General features: G+C 32.8%; 1 protein-coding gene across 1 annotated transcript; it reads right to left on the reverse strand.

The window, feature by feature from the left end:
- Window positions 1-8992: 8992 nt before the first annotated feature.
- Window positions 8993-10967, reverse strand: LOC133180459 (uncharacterized). The gene is made up of 6 exons (XM_061314980.1): window positions 10750-10967; window positions 10459-10573; window positions 10084-10355; window positions 9765-9985; window positions 9436-9595; window positions 8993-9156 (listed from the first exon to the last, which is right to left on the reverse strand). The coding sequence occupies exons 1-6, from the start codon at window positions 10940-10942 to the stop codon at window positions 8993-8995; spliced, it is 1125 nt and encodes a 374-aa protein (XP_061170964.1). The 5' UTR covers window positions 10943-10967.
- Window positions 10968-17707: the final 6740 nt, after the last annotated feature.

The following is a 17707-nucleotide window of genomic DNA, read 5'->3' on the forward strand; positions in this document are numbered from 1 at the left end:
CTTCAAATGAATTGTACCTATTGTTAAATCAATTATACCTATCTTCAAATGAATTAGAGATAGGTATAATTCAATTGAACCTATCTTTAATTGTATTGAAGATATGTGTGATTCCATTAAAGATAGGTACAATTTATTTGTACCTAGGTATAACTATTTAGAGATAGGTATAATTATTTACACCTATCTTCAATTCAATTGTACCTATCTTTAATTCAATTGTACCTATCTTTAATTCATTTGAAGATAGGTACAATTATTTGAAGATAGGTACAATTATTTGAAGATAGGTACAAATATTTGAATATATGTTAATTTGGCGTTCCATAGTTAAGAAGTATTTAAAGTGTTTCTTGTGTTTTTCGTCCCCGAAAATTTTATTTGCTTTAAAAGGGAGGAAATTCAATGACAGCAGCATCCCTGAGGAGGTTATAGATGATATTGCTGGGCCAAAGACCGTGGAGAAATTGAAAGAAGCAGAGGCATCGGTAAGATTCATTTATACGTACTCATGATATATATAATATCGGATATCTTTTAATGTGTTTATATGTCATTATTATTTATGTAAAATCATATCAGTTTAATGTGCTATATATTATCTATAGTTGCTTGTTTGGTCTCCCTTCAGGGAAACTATCTCTTGATGACCAACGGTGCATGGGGGCACCTGTACTAGACATGTTTACAAGTATACGTACAACTTAGTTAGTTCTGTTTATCCGGAAGTAATCCGGTTAAATTCTGACTAACCGATTATCCGATGTAAAAACAAAGACAATGATCGTATTGGAAACTGCTTTATAACTTTTGTTTATGAATACAGTAGTGTGTTATTGACTGTATATAATGACCTAAGTTAATGAATGAGTATGTTAATCAAGTTATACTGTATTGAATATTTTACTAAATGTAATGTGGAATATAAAGGCAGGTAGGTAAAGACCTAACAGGTGTGCTTGTGTCATAATAATATGTTGTTTGCTATTTTCTTTGCACATGGGCACTTCTTTTTTCAAGCGCAATGCTTGAGAGGGATTTTTCACTGCCCAAAGTAGGATTCTCCGATTGAAAGCCCTGAATAACTTTAAAAAAGATCAATTTTATTCATCATTATTGTTTATTTCTTGGAAATTATTTTGGTATTTAATTTCCCGGATAGTAATGAAATGTTGATATCCCAAACCCCTGCTAGATCAACACATGTAGCAAATCTTTTGGGTAGGGCCTAGCTGAGTTGAATAATCTCTGCACCGTCTAATCCATGCACTTATTTTTATATGTCTTAGCAATATTATGTAGATGTTACTGTAATTTTTGTGTGTTGCTAACAGTCTGGCTTATGTATGGGGACTTGTGGGTTCAAATCCCACCACTACTTAGATACACACAGTAGTGAATATGCTTGGTAGGTCTCCCATAGGCTTACTAATCCCTGCACTCATTGTCTAATCACTGCACTAATTGCGCAATCTCTGCACTAACTGTATAATTCCTGCACTAAGTGTCTAATCATTGCACTAACTGTCTTTTGTCTTATTAACTATAGCACCAATACCCTGTGTATATGTGTACATGTATATGTGACATGTAAAATGCCTTGTGTAAATGTTGTACTGGTCTTGTCTACTGTTATCCTCTGTATGTTGCTAACAGTCTGGCTTATGTATGGGGGACATGTGGGTTCGAATCCCACCACTACTTAGATACACACAGTAGTGAATATGTTTGGTAGGTCTCCCATAGGCTTATTAATCCCTGCACTAATTGTCTAATCACTGCACTAATTTCACAATCTCTACGCTAACTGACATGTTTTATTAATATTAGCACAGTTGCTTTGTATAATATTTTGTTTTTCATAATGAACAATTTCATTATTTGTGTCAACGTGAAATTGGATTTTAAAAAAAAAGTATTGCTGAAACATTGGAGGATTTACAATTACCTAAAAAAAAAAATACATGAATCCACTTGATGTTGTATACTTTTAAATATTAAATATTTTTAACAACATTTTTGAGATTAATTTTTCTGTCACTTAATGGATCATTATGCAAATAGTCAAATACTGCTAAAATCCTTGTTATTCTTGTATAACTTGAGTAGCTTCAAATGCATTCCTTAATTAACCAAAGATATAACAAAAGGGATGATAAATTATTTCATCAATAGAGTTAATAAGTTATGTAGAGTATTTCAAGGTGAGCATATTTTGAAAAGTGGTAATTGGTTGAAATGTGTTTGATGATAATTTCCAACAGATACATGTATGCAGAAGCTGTTACTTGAAACTTTTCAACTTTGCCTCATTTAAAGAAACCCTGAAAGTTTGAGTTGCTGCCACACTTGATGGTGATTGTACAAGTTGTCCTGTTGGTATGTTGTCAAATATGAGCAAGCTGGTACACTTTCGGTTATTTTTGATATAGATAAAAAAAATAAATACATGTAATATATAGCATCATGAAATTAAAACGAAAATGCAGATTCAGCTATATCATGTATATGCATGGGAATGCTTATTACATTGTTACCTCCCCTTTCACACTTACTGGAATTGCACATGGTTGTAGGAAATTTATTCGATAATCTAGAGCTTGAGAATGTTTAATTACAATTGCTACTGTAATACAAAATTTTAATTCCCAGAAAAGAATGGCAAAATCCCATAATGTGTTTGTGGAGGCCAGTACTCCATGCACAATTTCTTCAAATGAAAGCATGACCAACCAAGCAAAGAGAACAAGAAAATCACTTTTTCCAAGTTTGACCAAAGGTAAATATGCAAAATATGAATTAATAAATTAATCCATGTATTTGAGCATTGAATCATTATTTTTTGCAAGATATGGTCTCATTACTGCAACAGTGTGTGCAAACAAATTGAATAACGAGTGTTGCGTTATGAGAACACTGTTGCAGTTATGACTGACTATATCTTGAAAAAAATAATGATTCAATGCTTATATTTACATTTTTAACTCCTTTCCTTGCCTGCAAATGAGTAATACATTTTTATAATCGCTGTTTTATCCTTCGGGTGAGTTTATACAATTAATGGAAGAGCCGTTGCAACAGCTTCTGTTCATTGTGAGCGTGAATTTTGATTTCACTTAGAACGCATTCCAAAATCAAAACAGAAAATCTTTTTTTCTGTTTTAGGCATTTTGCCCTCAGGTATTGACAAAATCTAACAAAAAACACAGTTTTATAAGATATTTATTCATAAGATTGTGAAAAATCAGCATTTTTCTAATGGATACACGATCTAGTGTCACAAATAAACTGAAATTTAAATATTTGGAGGAACTATTGACAATTTAGCAAGACTTTACGGGGTAAATTTCCCCCCAAAGAAAATCACTGATTCACATCTTAAAGATAGCAAACACATACAGGGTAAATTTCCTCTCAAAAATGACATTGAAACAGTGCCTAAAGTAATTCAAAACAAAAGCAACCATCTTTTAGATAGTAAGACTTTACGGGGTAAATTTTCCCCCAAAGAATATCACTGATACAGTATTCACTACTCTTATAAAAAGCGAACATTACACTTTGAAAATAGCAGAACTCTACAGGGTAAATTTCCTCTCAAAAATATGACATTGATTCAGTTTATGTACAGTGTTTGAAAGCAAAACCAACCATCTTGAAGATAGCAAGACTTTACGGGGTAAATTTCCCCCCAAAGAAAATCGCTAATACAGTATTTATGATTCGCAAACATCGTGAAGATGGCAACAATCTACAGAGTAATTTTTCTCTCAAAAATAATATTGATACAGTTTATACACAGTATTTCTAAGCAAAACACCAATCTCGTAGATAGCAAGATTTTACGGGGTAAATTTCGCCTCCAAAGAATATCATTAGCTGACACAGTATTCATTACTCTTATAAAAGCGAACATTAGAATTTGAAAATTGTACAACTCTGCAGGGTAAATTTCCTCTCACAAATGACATTGATTTAGTTTATATACATTGTTTGAAAGCAAATGCAACCATCTTGATGATAGCAAGACTTTACGGGGTAAATTTCCCCCAAAGAAAATCGCTAATACAGTATTAATGATTCGCAAACATCGTGAAGATGGCAACAATCTATAGAGTAATTTTTCTCTCAAAAATGATATTGATACAGTTTATACACGGTATTTCAAAGCAAAAACATCCATATTTTAGATAGCAAAACTTTACGGGGTAAATTTCCCCCAAAAGAATATCACTCATACAGAATTTATGCTTCAAAATATCTTGGCGGTAGCAAAAATCTACAGGGTAAATTTCCTCTTAAAATAATAATTGATACAGTTTATCTTATACGTAGAAAAAAGCGAACATTACACTTTTAAAATCGCAGAACTCTACAGGGTAATTTTTCTCTCAGAGATGATATTGATACAGTTTATATACAGTAATTAAAGGCAAAAACATCTATCGTTTAGATAGCAAGACTTTACGGGGTAAATTTCCCCCCAAAGCAAATAACTGATATAGTTTTTATGATTCACAACATCTTAAAGATAGCAAAAATCTTCAGGGTAAACTGCCTCCCAAAAAATAACATCGATACAGTTTCCATATATTAATTCAATGCAAAACCACCAATGTTTTAGATATTAAAACTTTACGGGGTAAATTTCCCCCCATAGAAGGTATCACTGATACAGTATTCACTACTCTTGTAAAAAGCGAACATTACACTTTGAAAATCGCAGAACTCAACAGGGTAAATTTCCTCTCAAAAATGACATTGATTCAGTTTATATACAGTGCTGAAAGCAAAGGCAACCATCTTGATGATAGCAAGACTTTACGGGGTAAATTTCCCCCCAAAGAAAATCACTGAACAGTATTTTTGATTCGCAAACATTTTTAAGATGACAACAATCTATAAGGTAATTTTCCTCTTAAAAATGACATTGATAAGTTTATATACATTATTTCAAAGCAAAAACACTCATCTTTAAGATAGCAAGACTTTACGGGGTAAATTTCCCCCAAAGAAAATCACTGATACAGAATTTATGTTTTGCAATATATTGGAGGTAGTAAAAATTTACGGGGTAAATTTCCTCTAAGAATATTACTGATACAGTTTACATGTACATCATACTTAGAAAAAACAAACAATAAACTTTGAAAATAGCAAGTATGTACGGGTTAAATCCTTCCCTTCCAAAGAGTATCAATAATACAGTTTATATTATTCAAAGCATGACCAAACACTGCAACTCGATGATAGCAAGACTTTACGGGATAACTCCCCCCCCCCCCCAAAGAATGTCAATTATGCAGTTTATATAATTCACAGAATAAATCATATATTACTTTTTGAAAAAAGCAGAACTTTTCAAGGTAATTTCCTCTCATAAAATAAACTAATTCTGTATATATTGTTTACAGAAAAGCATACATTACATCTTGATGACAAAAAATTTCATATCAAAGAATATCAAAAATATATTATTTTTATATCACAAACGATACTTTTATCTTAATATCATGCAAGCTGGAAAAGCTAAATATTAGAGTTAACATAATATTAAACCTTCTAAACATAGAAAAACATACAAAAACATAAAAAAAACCTCTGACATCTTTCTTTCTCTGTTAAAGATATAAGATTTCTTTGTGTCCCATTACACTTTCTTTATTTAAACAGCGTCCTCCTTTAATATCTTTGACCGAAGTTCCAATACTATGCTTTTCTCTTGGCTGATACAATAGACAGATTGTAGAGTGCATTTTCCAACGGAAATCAGGCAACCCTATTCTGAACCAATCCATAGTCGACCTATGGATGAAAATTTTAAGTCTCATAAACTTCAATTTTCCAAAGCCTTGGGCATTTATATATGATTTCATGACAGGTATGACTGGTTTAATATTGCGCACTAGAGTAGATCAGCAGGTGCCTGCTCCGAATTTTTGTAAAACAGTCTTTCTGTTTATATTGCATGGAAATTGCATTCATCTAAAGATCCCCCCCCCCCAACACACACTCATATACACACATACATTTATACATGTTTCTGAGAATAATGCTCATTCGTGATATGGATCTACATAAGATAATCAAAAAAGTTACTTACTATAGTATTGTATTTGTATTGTACATGTATTACTGATGCCCTCTAGGTCCATCATGGACGTTTTTTTAAGGGGAAGTGAGAGAGGTAACTAATAACATATGCAGATAGTTTTACTGCAACCTAAATGTTGGTTAAAGTTTAACATTTCAGCTTCAGTTATTAAACCTAAAATATATATATATCGTGACATATATAAAATTGTATATTTACCTTGTTTGTTCAAGATTTGGACTTGAATTTGTAGTTCAGTTCCAGCACTAGGCAGTCTCTTTTGTATCGAATCGTCCATAAAACAAAAGAACACTTTTGAAACATTCTTAAAGTACTTGCGTGCGTCCACAAAACTGAGAGGTCATCTAGCTTGGTTTCCTTTCCCTAATGTGCTTAGTGTTCTGTGTGACCTTTGGCGTGGATGAGCCAGGGAGCAAGGCAAATGAACGCCGGCCATATCAATACGGCCAATAATATTTAAATTCCCAACTCACTATTCATCATGTAGTGTATATTACAGGGAAACGAACACATTGCTTTCAAGGAAAATGAGTGAATTTATCAATGGGTGGTTGCGAGAAAAAAATTTGAGGTGATCAGTTTCTCATCACTTTACTGTTTACTCTTCCGCTGCGTGAGTTCCAGATGTCAATCAACCCTTTTATTGGATAGCATTGCGGTCATGTCATAAATCTGACCTAAGCTAAAATAATTTCTACATTTTCTCAGCATCCATGTCTTGATCTATAAAAAGCACAGGTTGACCTTCTTAAAACTTGGTGACATTTTACATATACTCTACTGCAGTTGCATACGCATCATCTATTCATGTGGCAGTTATTATTACTTTACTAAATATGTGGTTTCAAAGATGTGAAAAAATTATGAACAGTTATTTTTTTTCAGGTGATCTTTCTACACTGACACAACCTAGGGTTGAAAAAGAGAGAAAAAATATATAGCTAATGAAAAGCAATATTGATAGAACGTATTATTGACTTTAAAACTCGAATATATTGTACATCATCTTAAAAATTATAGAAAAAAATATCCACCTTCGAATTGGTAAACATAAGATTTTTTTCATGTACATGTACTATAATTACACTAACGAAATCTATCTACTTCTGTTGTTTATATTTTTATCTTTTACGTCTTTTTTCCGAAATTATAACACGTTATATTTTGTTTACATGTACATGTGTATATGTACAGATTAAGAGAAATGTACATGTATAAAAAAAAAAATGATAAAACTACAGGTATACATGGTAGAGGCCGTGTACCATTATTTTAAACAGGCTCATATCGGCAATCGTACATTTGATAAGTAGAAAGAAGAAAAAAGGAATTCCCCGAGTGTTCTTCGAGTATTAATCTCATCTAACTTCTTATGATACCATTTTTTGTGATTAATTTTAATAATTGAATATTTAAACACTGCACATATAGGCAGAATTATTTATGAAAATTTTCAAAGAACAGAATTGTTACTTAGCAGACATTTTCGACAATCGATTATGCCGGAAATGTCCGAGATGATTGCGATTGTCATAGTCAAGGTCATTCTATTTTAGTTCAAAAACGTATCCTTTACAATGACTTTCTCTATTCCACGTTACACAAAACATCCCCGCGCAGCCAAGTATAGATGGCTATCAGATTTTCAACCCATTAGTTCACGATTAGTAGCAATGTGTGCTCAGCATGTATGCTTTAGGTACTCAAAAGCAATGATATCGCATTGCCCATCCTGCAGAAGTCGCCATGCAATTCAATCAATTAATTAGAAGAAAATAATTCTTTTACACTCTATTGCTTAGCATGGTATTACAAGATATAAAGAAATACACAAAGAATGCATAGTTTTTTTTTTAATGACAAAAATAATGTACTCATAAATTCAATTTTTTTTAAAGTTCGGAATAAAGTTCTATTAATATTGCTTTTTTAATAGCTATTTTTTTTTTTTATTAATTTTTCTTTTTATAACTTAAAGGAGTAGCCGTATAGATAGATGAACTTTCTTAGGTAAGAATAACTGTTCATGATTTTTGTTACATCTTGAAAAAAAAAATTCAACAGTGCAATGAAATACTGCCACATTAATGAATTATGCATATGCGATTGCAGTAGAGTACATGTAAAACAAGTAACTTAGTATAATGGAATGAAATTCAATGACCTTAAAAAAATCAACAAATTCAAAGAGGGCAGCTTGTGCATTGCAAGAAATCCCGTCCGATTTAGCTGTGAGCTGAACTCAATACAAGTCCCAGATAACATGCCTGTATTGGGCCAACGTTGGCCCAACAAAACCTTTTTTGTTGGGCCAACGTTGGCAAACTTGCGTTGGCCCAATGTAATTTTGCTAATCGGCCCAACGATGGGCCAATATGTTGGTGCAACGATGGCCCAACATTTTTGACTTTCATGCCAACCAAAAACCAATGATGGACCAACATTGAATTTTTCTCAAATCTTTTAATTAATGTTGGATTAATGTTGGCCCAACATTGGCCCATCTCATTTTTTCTTATGTTGGCCCAATGTTGGCCCATGCATATATTTTTTTTTTTAACTTATTACATGTTGTTGCTTACCATAGCTTATATATTAAACTTCATAATTTTGATATACAGACTACATTCTGAATTATACTGCAAGGTATAGATATTTCTGCAACACATTTAAAAAAACTTGGTTATAAAATCAAATAAAAACTAAAGTCATTTTTGTGTATTGCTAACCATATCTATAAAAGAACAATTAAGTTAACTGCAAAAACTGAATAAATACTTTCTAGCCTAATGCTATGACATGAAATTATGAAATGAATAAATAAGATGTAAATAGATGTATAAATCTTATTTATTTATCATTAATGAAACATTTGTTTTATTCTGTTTCTCCCTCGGCCTCCCTGGCATTGTTCCTCTTTTTTTCTTCTCTCTTCTTTCTTCCCCCATCACGATCTGCAGCATATCTCAGCCAGTCTTTGATAAGCTTTTCGATGTCATCATCTGTTGCCTGAGCACAAAATCTGTTCTTCCTGACAGCCTCTGTTAATAATGAATATGTTTTCTTATTTCATTGTATTAAAATGCATCTCACAAACACAGATGTTTTATTTTACCAGACCATGTCTATTGTTACAATAAATTTACACAAAAATGTACTTTATATGGAACACCTCATAAAACTATAATTTGCTCATGTACATGTTATTTATAATCTGGTCTTTTCAGGAAATGTCACCAAAAAATTATTAATAGAATAAAAACCATTTGGTTTGATTCAATACTTAGCCTTGACCATATTCAAATGAGGGAAAAACTTACTCAGCACAACATTCTTCAACTTCAGAGTCGAAAATCCTCTTTTTTTCCCTTTCCCTTTCCAATTAAGTTGCAGAGCCAGTTCATTCTTTAGAAGAAAGGATAGGAGTCTCCTTACATTGGACTGGAGTGAGTCACCTCCGATGGAGCAAAGATTTGACAGCTGAAAATAAAATATTGATTTCAATAGAATTATCTATTCATATATATTTTTTTTTAAAACTAAGAGAAAACATAATAACACATACAGGTAAATGTATTACATGTAGGTACAAAACAATGACAATGAGTTTCTTGTTTTTAAAGTATAAATTCATAAATTGGCCACTTACCAATGCTTTGACAATATCCACATTTTCCAACTTCTCCTCTAAGCTGTCCAGGTCCTCGAGGTTTTTCAGAGGAAAATCTATGCCAAGGTCTAATTCTGGCTCATTTCCTCCCACTGGGAAAGGGACATCAACTTTTGTTTGGATGTTTTGCAAAAGTTTTGTGTTAAATCGAACCTGTCCTTTAATTTCTTCTAAGATGGATATGATCTTGATTTCAGTTGCTAGAAAGACATATATAATACATGTTATCATATTTTGATAATAATGAACACCTGCTTTATATTGCAAAGAGTTCTAAATAATTTTTTCAAAGATTTACCTGTTACTCTTGGCTGTGCTTTCTGAATAAGTGTGGGGGAGGCAGGTGAAGACAGGTGAGGGGATCTTATTCCAGAGGGCTGCTTTGATGGTTCTGTCAACGTTGGTTCCTTACGTTGTGGTAATGGTGATGGTAATGGGGGTAATACAGGGAGAGGTGGTAATTCTGGGAAAGAGTTTGCCTTTTTTCGTGGGGATCTTCTTAATGGTGGAGCTGGAATATCTTCCCCCTCACTCTCCGTTGATGATAAATCATTATACTTTGGATTAGGCCTAAAATCCAGATCATCAGTATAATTATTAAAAGAATAAATATTTTTTCCTATTCCTTTATATATTGATCAAGATGGCCTCTGCTGAAATATGAACAGTTTACCTTTTTTTTCTTTTCTGGACCTTTTCTTCTCTGATTGCATCATCTATGTCAGTTGTTTCTAAACTTGATGTCAATACTGCATTTGATAGTTTTCCCCTGGCTTTGTCAAAGTTGTCTTGAAAATAAAACAAAAGGATATGTAACACTATATCACTACATCAAATAAACATTTTAAAACTTAACTAATTAATTACAAATTAAATTAAATGTGCACTTAATAAAAAAAAATTACATAAATTTCATAATCATTAAAAAGTTGAAGCATATATTAAAAGAAACCATATAACTTACCAGATTCATAAAGCACTCTAACATCAAGGCACATGTAGTCTGCCCCTGGTATTGTGCAGCGCTTCACTGCAGCATGGATTTTATCCGAATTCCTCCACATTGGCCAATAAGCTTTTTTTTTGTTCTCTGTCAGCCATGAACATGGGATGACATCTACTTCAAGGCCATCTGTGAACTCCACAACAGCATACATAGACCTATCATAAAATTTATTTACTTTATAATGATGATACATAAACATTTGTTTATGCATATTTTCAAAATTATTTTGAGTTTTTTAAATTTCCATTTTGTGACCCTGTTTTTAAACATTGCGAATCTGCCATCATAACCTATTTACCAAATATTGCTGGTATAAGGGATTGCTAAAAATTTTCTGTTATGTGGAAACAACACACACTTTGATTGAATTTCTGTCAGCTTTGCAACACAGGTGTGAACTTCCAAATCATACACTATCTGAATTCCAAGTAAATTTGATGACACAGGGGTGTAAAAAAAGTCCTCTGTTTTCCTAAATGCACAATACACTATAAAAACATCAGCATCTTTTAATACTATATTCTTGACAAGAACTATTTTTCCATTTACACGAACACAACAATCTTTAGCATTAAGTTTTACGCTGTAATTGCTAGTTTCCAGTGTTCTGTACTGAATGCCATTTGCAAGAACATCTGGCACTGGCCCTAATACATGCTCTTTTCTGAGAATTGGGTATTCCTTTTCTCTTTTGTTAGATGTATTCATATTTTTCTGTTCAGAAAGTCTACGAATTATTTGCTGCAGAGCAAATGATGGTTTACGAACCATGCGTTTTAACTTTCCTAAGAAATTTTCAAATGGGAATGATGACACATTATCAAGACTACCATACTTTGCAGCGTCATTTGATAAATGAACCAGTCCATGAACATTATAAACCAACATGTCATTACCGTACATCTGACCAAAGTGGGAAACAAAGGCAACAAGAAGGTCATGAGCATATACATTGTATATATTGCATAAACTCTCATTCAACAATATATGCATTGCAACAAAGAGGAGCAAAAAATTTTTGTATATGTTTTGATGAACAACGTTCAGGAGGACTAATGGGCCAGTATATAATAAAAATTGTCTAAACTCTGTTGCCTTCCAGCGGTCAAGAACATCTAAGGAACGGGGTTTGCGAGAAAATTCACAGGGAACATAATTTTTCAAAGAAAGCATTGAATCAGATATTTGATTTAGATCTTGAGAGCCTAACCTATATCTTAGAGGACCCTTTTTCCACAAAAGCAGCATACGCTTAACAACTCCAAGACAAACTAAATGCATGTAATCTTGGGGAAATTGAGAAACCATACCCATATTCAATTCTACTAGAGGTGATATGCCTTTGTGATGGTCCTCATCTTCAAATGCATTAAATGAAGCATCAGTTCTCAAAGGTGCATTAGTTTCAGGAAAAGTCATTTTTCCCAAATATACACCACACTGAGTACACTTATCACATCCCGAGTATCCAGAATGACCCTTGATACATTTAACAAAGGCTCTTGCAGGTGCATCACAAATGACCGAGTCCAATATCACATTGAAATGTTTGCCATTAATGTCAAAACCATTATCATTAAGTTCTTTGAATTCATCCACAAATTTTTGCAAGTAATCATTCAAATTACTTGGTTTGCTTTGTCCAGAAAACAGACCAATAATAAAGGGTGTATTGTCACATAAGTTTTGTATTTTCCCCAATATTGGCCAAAATTGATCACTTGTACTCTTGAAAAGTGGCAAACCATCAATATTTATTTGAAGCGAAAAGCAGAATCCATCATCCAATAAATACAAGTGTGGTTCAGCTTTCTGTGATAAACTAGACAAAATACCAAAGTGATAGTACTGTCCTCCTGCTAAATCTGACACATCATATGTTACTTGTGTATGCAACAGAGTTCTGGGATCCTTTGGTAATGTGGGAAAATACTGTCTCAAAAGAGTCAGCAAATACAACAATGCAATGTTTGGTATTTGGAAAGTTGTGGCCCACTCTCCTAGTTTTTGGGAAAAAGGTTTTTCCTCCGGTTCAATATCAGATTCACTATCATCAGAGGATTCACTAATTATGTTTTGTGAATGAAACATATGCTCAAGATTTTCTCTTTCTGATTCATTAACATCAAAATTTTCATTCGTTTGCTCTTGAGTTTCATCAGTTGGTTCAAAATCACTACATGTTGTATTACATGTACCAGCCATGTCAACCAGTTCATTACTACTCTGTACCACATTACTATCTCGAAAATGAGTGTGTGGTACCCCTGAATTATGTCTGTTACTTAGCCTTTCTAAACTCATATTTTGATCTGAAGCCTGTGATTCCTCATGAAGTACTGATTCATTTTGTAAATCAGACAGATGATCGGATATCCGTGATAACACCCCCCTCCTTACTGTCCAGTAAGACTCAATTTTATCAGCCATTTTAATTGGTTAAAAACAGGGTCTTTAAAAACCAACCAAACAAAAAAAAAACAAATATATTTTCCAGTTAATAGACAGGTCTATGTTTTGCAAATGTTTATAGAATCTAGTACTCTCGAATCTGCAAGAAAAAAATGTTACCATCACTCCTGCATCTTGAACCCGAGCCAAAAATATTACTTAAACCCGATGCATTTTTATTAATACTCTTCCTACTATTTTAAACTACTTAAAAGCAGAAGAAAACATACAATAAAAATGTTAAACTGTTAAATATTTTGTAGAACATTTGAAAATAGAAAATAAGGGGTCCCAAAAAGAATTGTTAAAAATATCGTGGATTGAAACCTTGTAATCTTTACTTTCAGTAAAGGTACATGTATGTATGGTAGGTTTTATTAAACTGTTTAATTAATATTTGCAGGCTGTATATATATATTAATTAAAAGTAATTTGAAAGTCTAAATTCCTATAACTTTTAAGCTTGTTCATCAAAAGAGGCCGCATGACACTGATATATTAACCATTTCATTTTATAAGTTTACATGAAAGCATGTGTAAAAATGCATACTTACATTGTGGTGATATTCAGCTAGAAGCGGTACCAGGGTACCCAGTTAGAAGTAACAATTGTGAACAAAATATCAAAATCCAAACAGTGAAAGCACATACGTCTTTGTCTACTGAACACGCGGCAGTGGTGGGAACTTGCTGACACAGTATCAAGTAGCAGGGAAATTGTGTAATAGAGCTCTGTTGCCAAAGCAACTGGCCAGGCCTGGCCAGTGTCCTGCTGAGAAGGAGAGCCAAGGAAAGTTTTGAAGTGACCTAAATGTATCTTGAAGACACGTTTCTAAACGTTTCTAAAATTAGAACAAAAATAACCGCAGCAAGGAATCCATTTTTTGTGAGGATTGTCTTTCTAAGAAAAATTTAGCCTGGGAATATAATTATATATAATTAAGTTCAAATTCAGAAATTGATTATTGTGTTGATTTAAATCATATTTCAAAATGTATATATATATATATATATATTTATATCATATCACGTAATCAGAAATGATTATATATAAATAATATTTGATACGAAATGTAAACGTGATAAAATTGAAGATATTGGTTTTGCATTAAACAAAACCCATTATATTCAATACATTATAATTAATCTGCACGTATCATAAACATTTTGATTATTCGACCAATGTTGGCCCAATGTTGGTTTTGTCGTGGCTTGACTCGATCATTCCCTTCGTATAATTTGTATATACCCTTATATTACTTCTGAAATTCGGATCCGACATAAACATTCAAGGGTTTGATGCAGCAACAAGAAGAAAACATAATATAATGATATAATACACTACTAAAAATGTAATTTAATTAAACAGAATTAGAGTTTGTTTCCGCATTGGGCCGATGTCGGTCCAACGCTGCCTTATTAATTATTTTATAAAACGTACAACATGACATTAAGCCAACGTTGGCCCAACGTTGGCACAGCGTACCGAGGCCAACCTAAGTATTAGCCCATTGTTTCAGTCAGTCATAACATCGGGCCAACATTGGCCCAACGTTGTTAAACCGATGCCAACCTTACAACCCACAGCCAATGTTGGCCCAACATAGTCATGTTATCTGGGGTGCTATTAACGCTGATCACTGATATTCCCCTAAGAGTGATTCGAGACAATTGATGGCAGAATCTTGGAGAGGTGGATCTAAGGGGAAAAATACTTTTACAATTTTTATCTTCGGATGTCATTGAGAAATTTAGCATTTATTTCCTTTGATATGATTAATTATTTTGCTACCACGCATTCTTCTACATTTTTAATGTGGAATTTATTTCAATTTTATTTAGAATTAATTTAAATTTTTCTTGGAATTTAGCGGTTTTTTTAATTATAGCCTTTAAATATTTCTGAATCTAAGGAGAATCCATAGTGTGCAAGTCCCTCTAGGACACAGCGAGTTGGTACATGTACCCCATACGATGCATATTTCACTTACCTCTTGAGAAGAAGGTAAACATGACCTATTTACACCCTTCCTACTAAGCATTCAAAGGCAACATTTCTCAATATTTTAAATTTCGATATTAATTCTTTTCCCAACACACTCTCCTTTCAATGCCCTAAAATCAGCCCAATCCACCCCGTATACATCATTAGACATATTTAAGGGAGAAAACTGTGTTTTTAATTGGTACTACTTGCGTGGTCAATGAAATGGAGGTAAAATTAGTAACCTATGACATACTTATACCTTCTACCATCAAATCAAGGGTTACAGATTCGAACATTTATTTTAATTTCCTTTTTGTTTCACTTTACTTATTGTTAACTCGTTTATTTCCTATAATTATATGTTTCATTTTAAATTCATTATTATTATTGAGCGCGTAAGATATTGAAATCATGCCCTCCCCCTCCCCCCCCCCCCCAAAAAAAAAATAAGGCCTCAAATTTTTCTCTTAAAATGTTTTAAAGCTTTAATTTTTAAAATCTGTAAAAGTTTTGGATCCTTCCCTCAACACTGCTGACATCATTTGTCTCGCAACACTCTCATAGGTAATATAAAGATTAGCGTTAATTGCACTTTGATTAAATTCAGTCTAAAACTACACTGGAGAAAATCCACATAATTTCTTCCAAAATCTCTTAGGTTTGATAGATAACAGATTTAGTTGCTGAGAAAATTTAGAAATAACAGCCTAAGGTCAGATTTATGACACGGCCGCAATGCTATCCAATACAAGCCCGGGTTGAATAAACAGGACTTCACGCAGCGGGAAAGTAAACGGTAAAATGATGAGGGACAGATCACCTCAATTCAATATGTTCAATAATTTTCTCTAAAGCAATATGTTTATTTTAATTTTTGTGTTAAAACAGTTGATTTTGTTCGTTTCCCTGTAATATAACCTACATTCATACTTGATAGATTGTGCGTTGGGAATTTAAAATATTATTGGCCGTATTGATATGCGCGGCGTCCGTTTTCCTTGTTCCTTGGCTCATCCACGCCAAGATCACAGAGAACACAAAGCAAATTAGAGGAAACCAGGCAAGATGACCTCTCAGTTTTCTGAACATACCAATTTAAGGAGTGTTTCAAAAGTGTATTTTTATGACGAGTCGATACAAAAGTGACTGTTTTGTGCTGAATGAAACAATTACAAATTCAAGACCAAATCTTGAACAATACTAAAATTCTTGAAGCTTTCTTTGTGTATTTCTTTACATCTTGTAATACCATGCTAAGCAATAGAGTGTAAAAGAATTATTTTCTTCTAATTAATTGACTGAATTAGATGGCGACTTATGCAGGATTGGCAATGCGATATCGTTGCCTTTGAGTACCTAAAGCATACATGATGAGCACACATTGCTACTAATCGTGAACTAATGGGTTCAAATTCTGATAGCCATCTATACTTGGCTGCGCGGGGTTGTTTTGTGTAACGTGAAATAGAGAAAGCCATTGTAAAGGATACGTTTTTGAACTAAAATAGAATGACCTTGACTATGACAATCGCAATCATCTCGGACATTTCCGGCATAATCGATTGTCGAAAATGACTACTAAGTAACAATTCTGTTCTTTGAAAATTTTCATAAATAATTCTGCCTATATGTGCAGTGTTTAAATATTCAATTATTAAAATTAATCACAAAAAATGGTATCATAAAAAGTTAGATGAGATTAATACTCGAAGAACACTCGGGGAATTCCTTTTTTCTTCTTTCTACTTATCAAATGTACGATTGCCGATATGAGCCTGCTTAAAATAATGGTACACGGCCTCTACCATGTATACCTGTAGTTTTGTTTTTTATACATGTACATTTCTCTTAATCTGTACATATACACATGTATATGTATACAAAATATAACGTGTTATAAATTCGGTAAAAAAGACATGTAAAGAGAAAAATATAAACAACAGTAATAGATTTCGTCACTGTAATTATGATACATGAAAAATCTTACGTTTAAATTTTTGTCTATCATTCTTTCATTAATTTTTGCACTTGACATCCGATACTCCGCAAAGAATACAGCTAGGGAAGGTAGACACCAGTATATAGAAAGCAATTCGAAGGTGAATATTTTTTTTAATTTTTAAATTGATGCACAATATATTCGAGTTTTAAAGTCAACAATACGTTCTATCAATATTGCTTTTCATTAGCTATATATTTTTTTTCTCTTTTTCAACCTAAAGGTGTGTCAGAGTAGAAAGATAAACTGAAAAAGAATAACTGTTCATAATTTTTTCACATCTTACATATTTAGTAAAGTAATAATAACTGCCACATGAATAGATGATGCGTATGCAACTGCAGTAGAGTATATGTAAAATGTCACCAAGTTTTAAGAAGGTCAACCTGTGCTTTTTATAGATCAAGACATGGATGCTGAGAAAATGTAGAAATTATTTTAGCTTAGGTCAGATTTATGACATGACCGCAATGCTATCC

The sequence above is a fragment of the Saccostrea echinata genome, unplaced genomic scaffold, assembly GCF_033153115.1.
Source record: "Saccostrea echinata isolate AGI-Se365-2 ecotype Australia unplaced genomic scaffold, CSIRO_AGI_Sech_v1 ptg000006l, whole genome shotgun sequence".
Taxonomy (NCBI): domain Eukaryota; kingdom Metazoa; phylum Mollusca; class Bivalvia; order Ostreida; family Ostreidae; genus Saccostrea; species Saccostrea echinata.

Coding starts and splice junctions, on each gene's coding strand:
- LOC133180459 (XM_061314980.1), bottom strand. CDS start 10,942: ATGTATGCTGTTGTGGAGTTCACAGATGGCCTTGAAGTAGATGTCATC. Junction 10,356..10,458: donor GTCCAGAAAAGAAAAAAAAG/GTAAACTGTTCA, acceptor TCTGGATTTTAG/GCCTAATCCAAAGTATAATG. Junction 9,157..9,435: donor GTTGAAGAATGTTGTGCTGA/GTAAGTTTTTCC, acceptor CATTATTAACAG/AGGCTGTCAGGAAGAACAGA.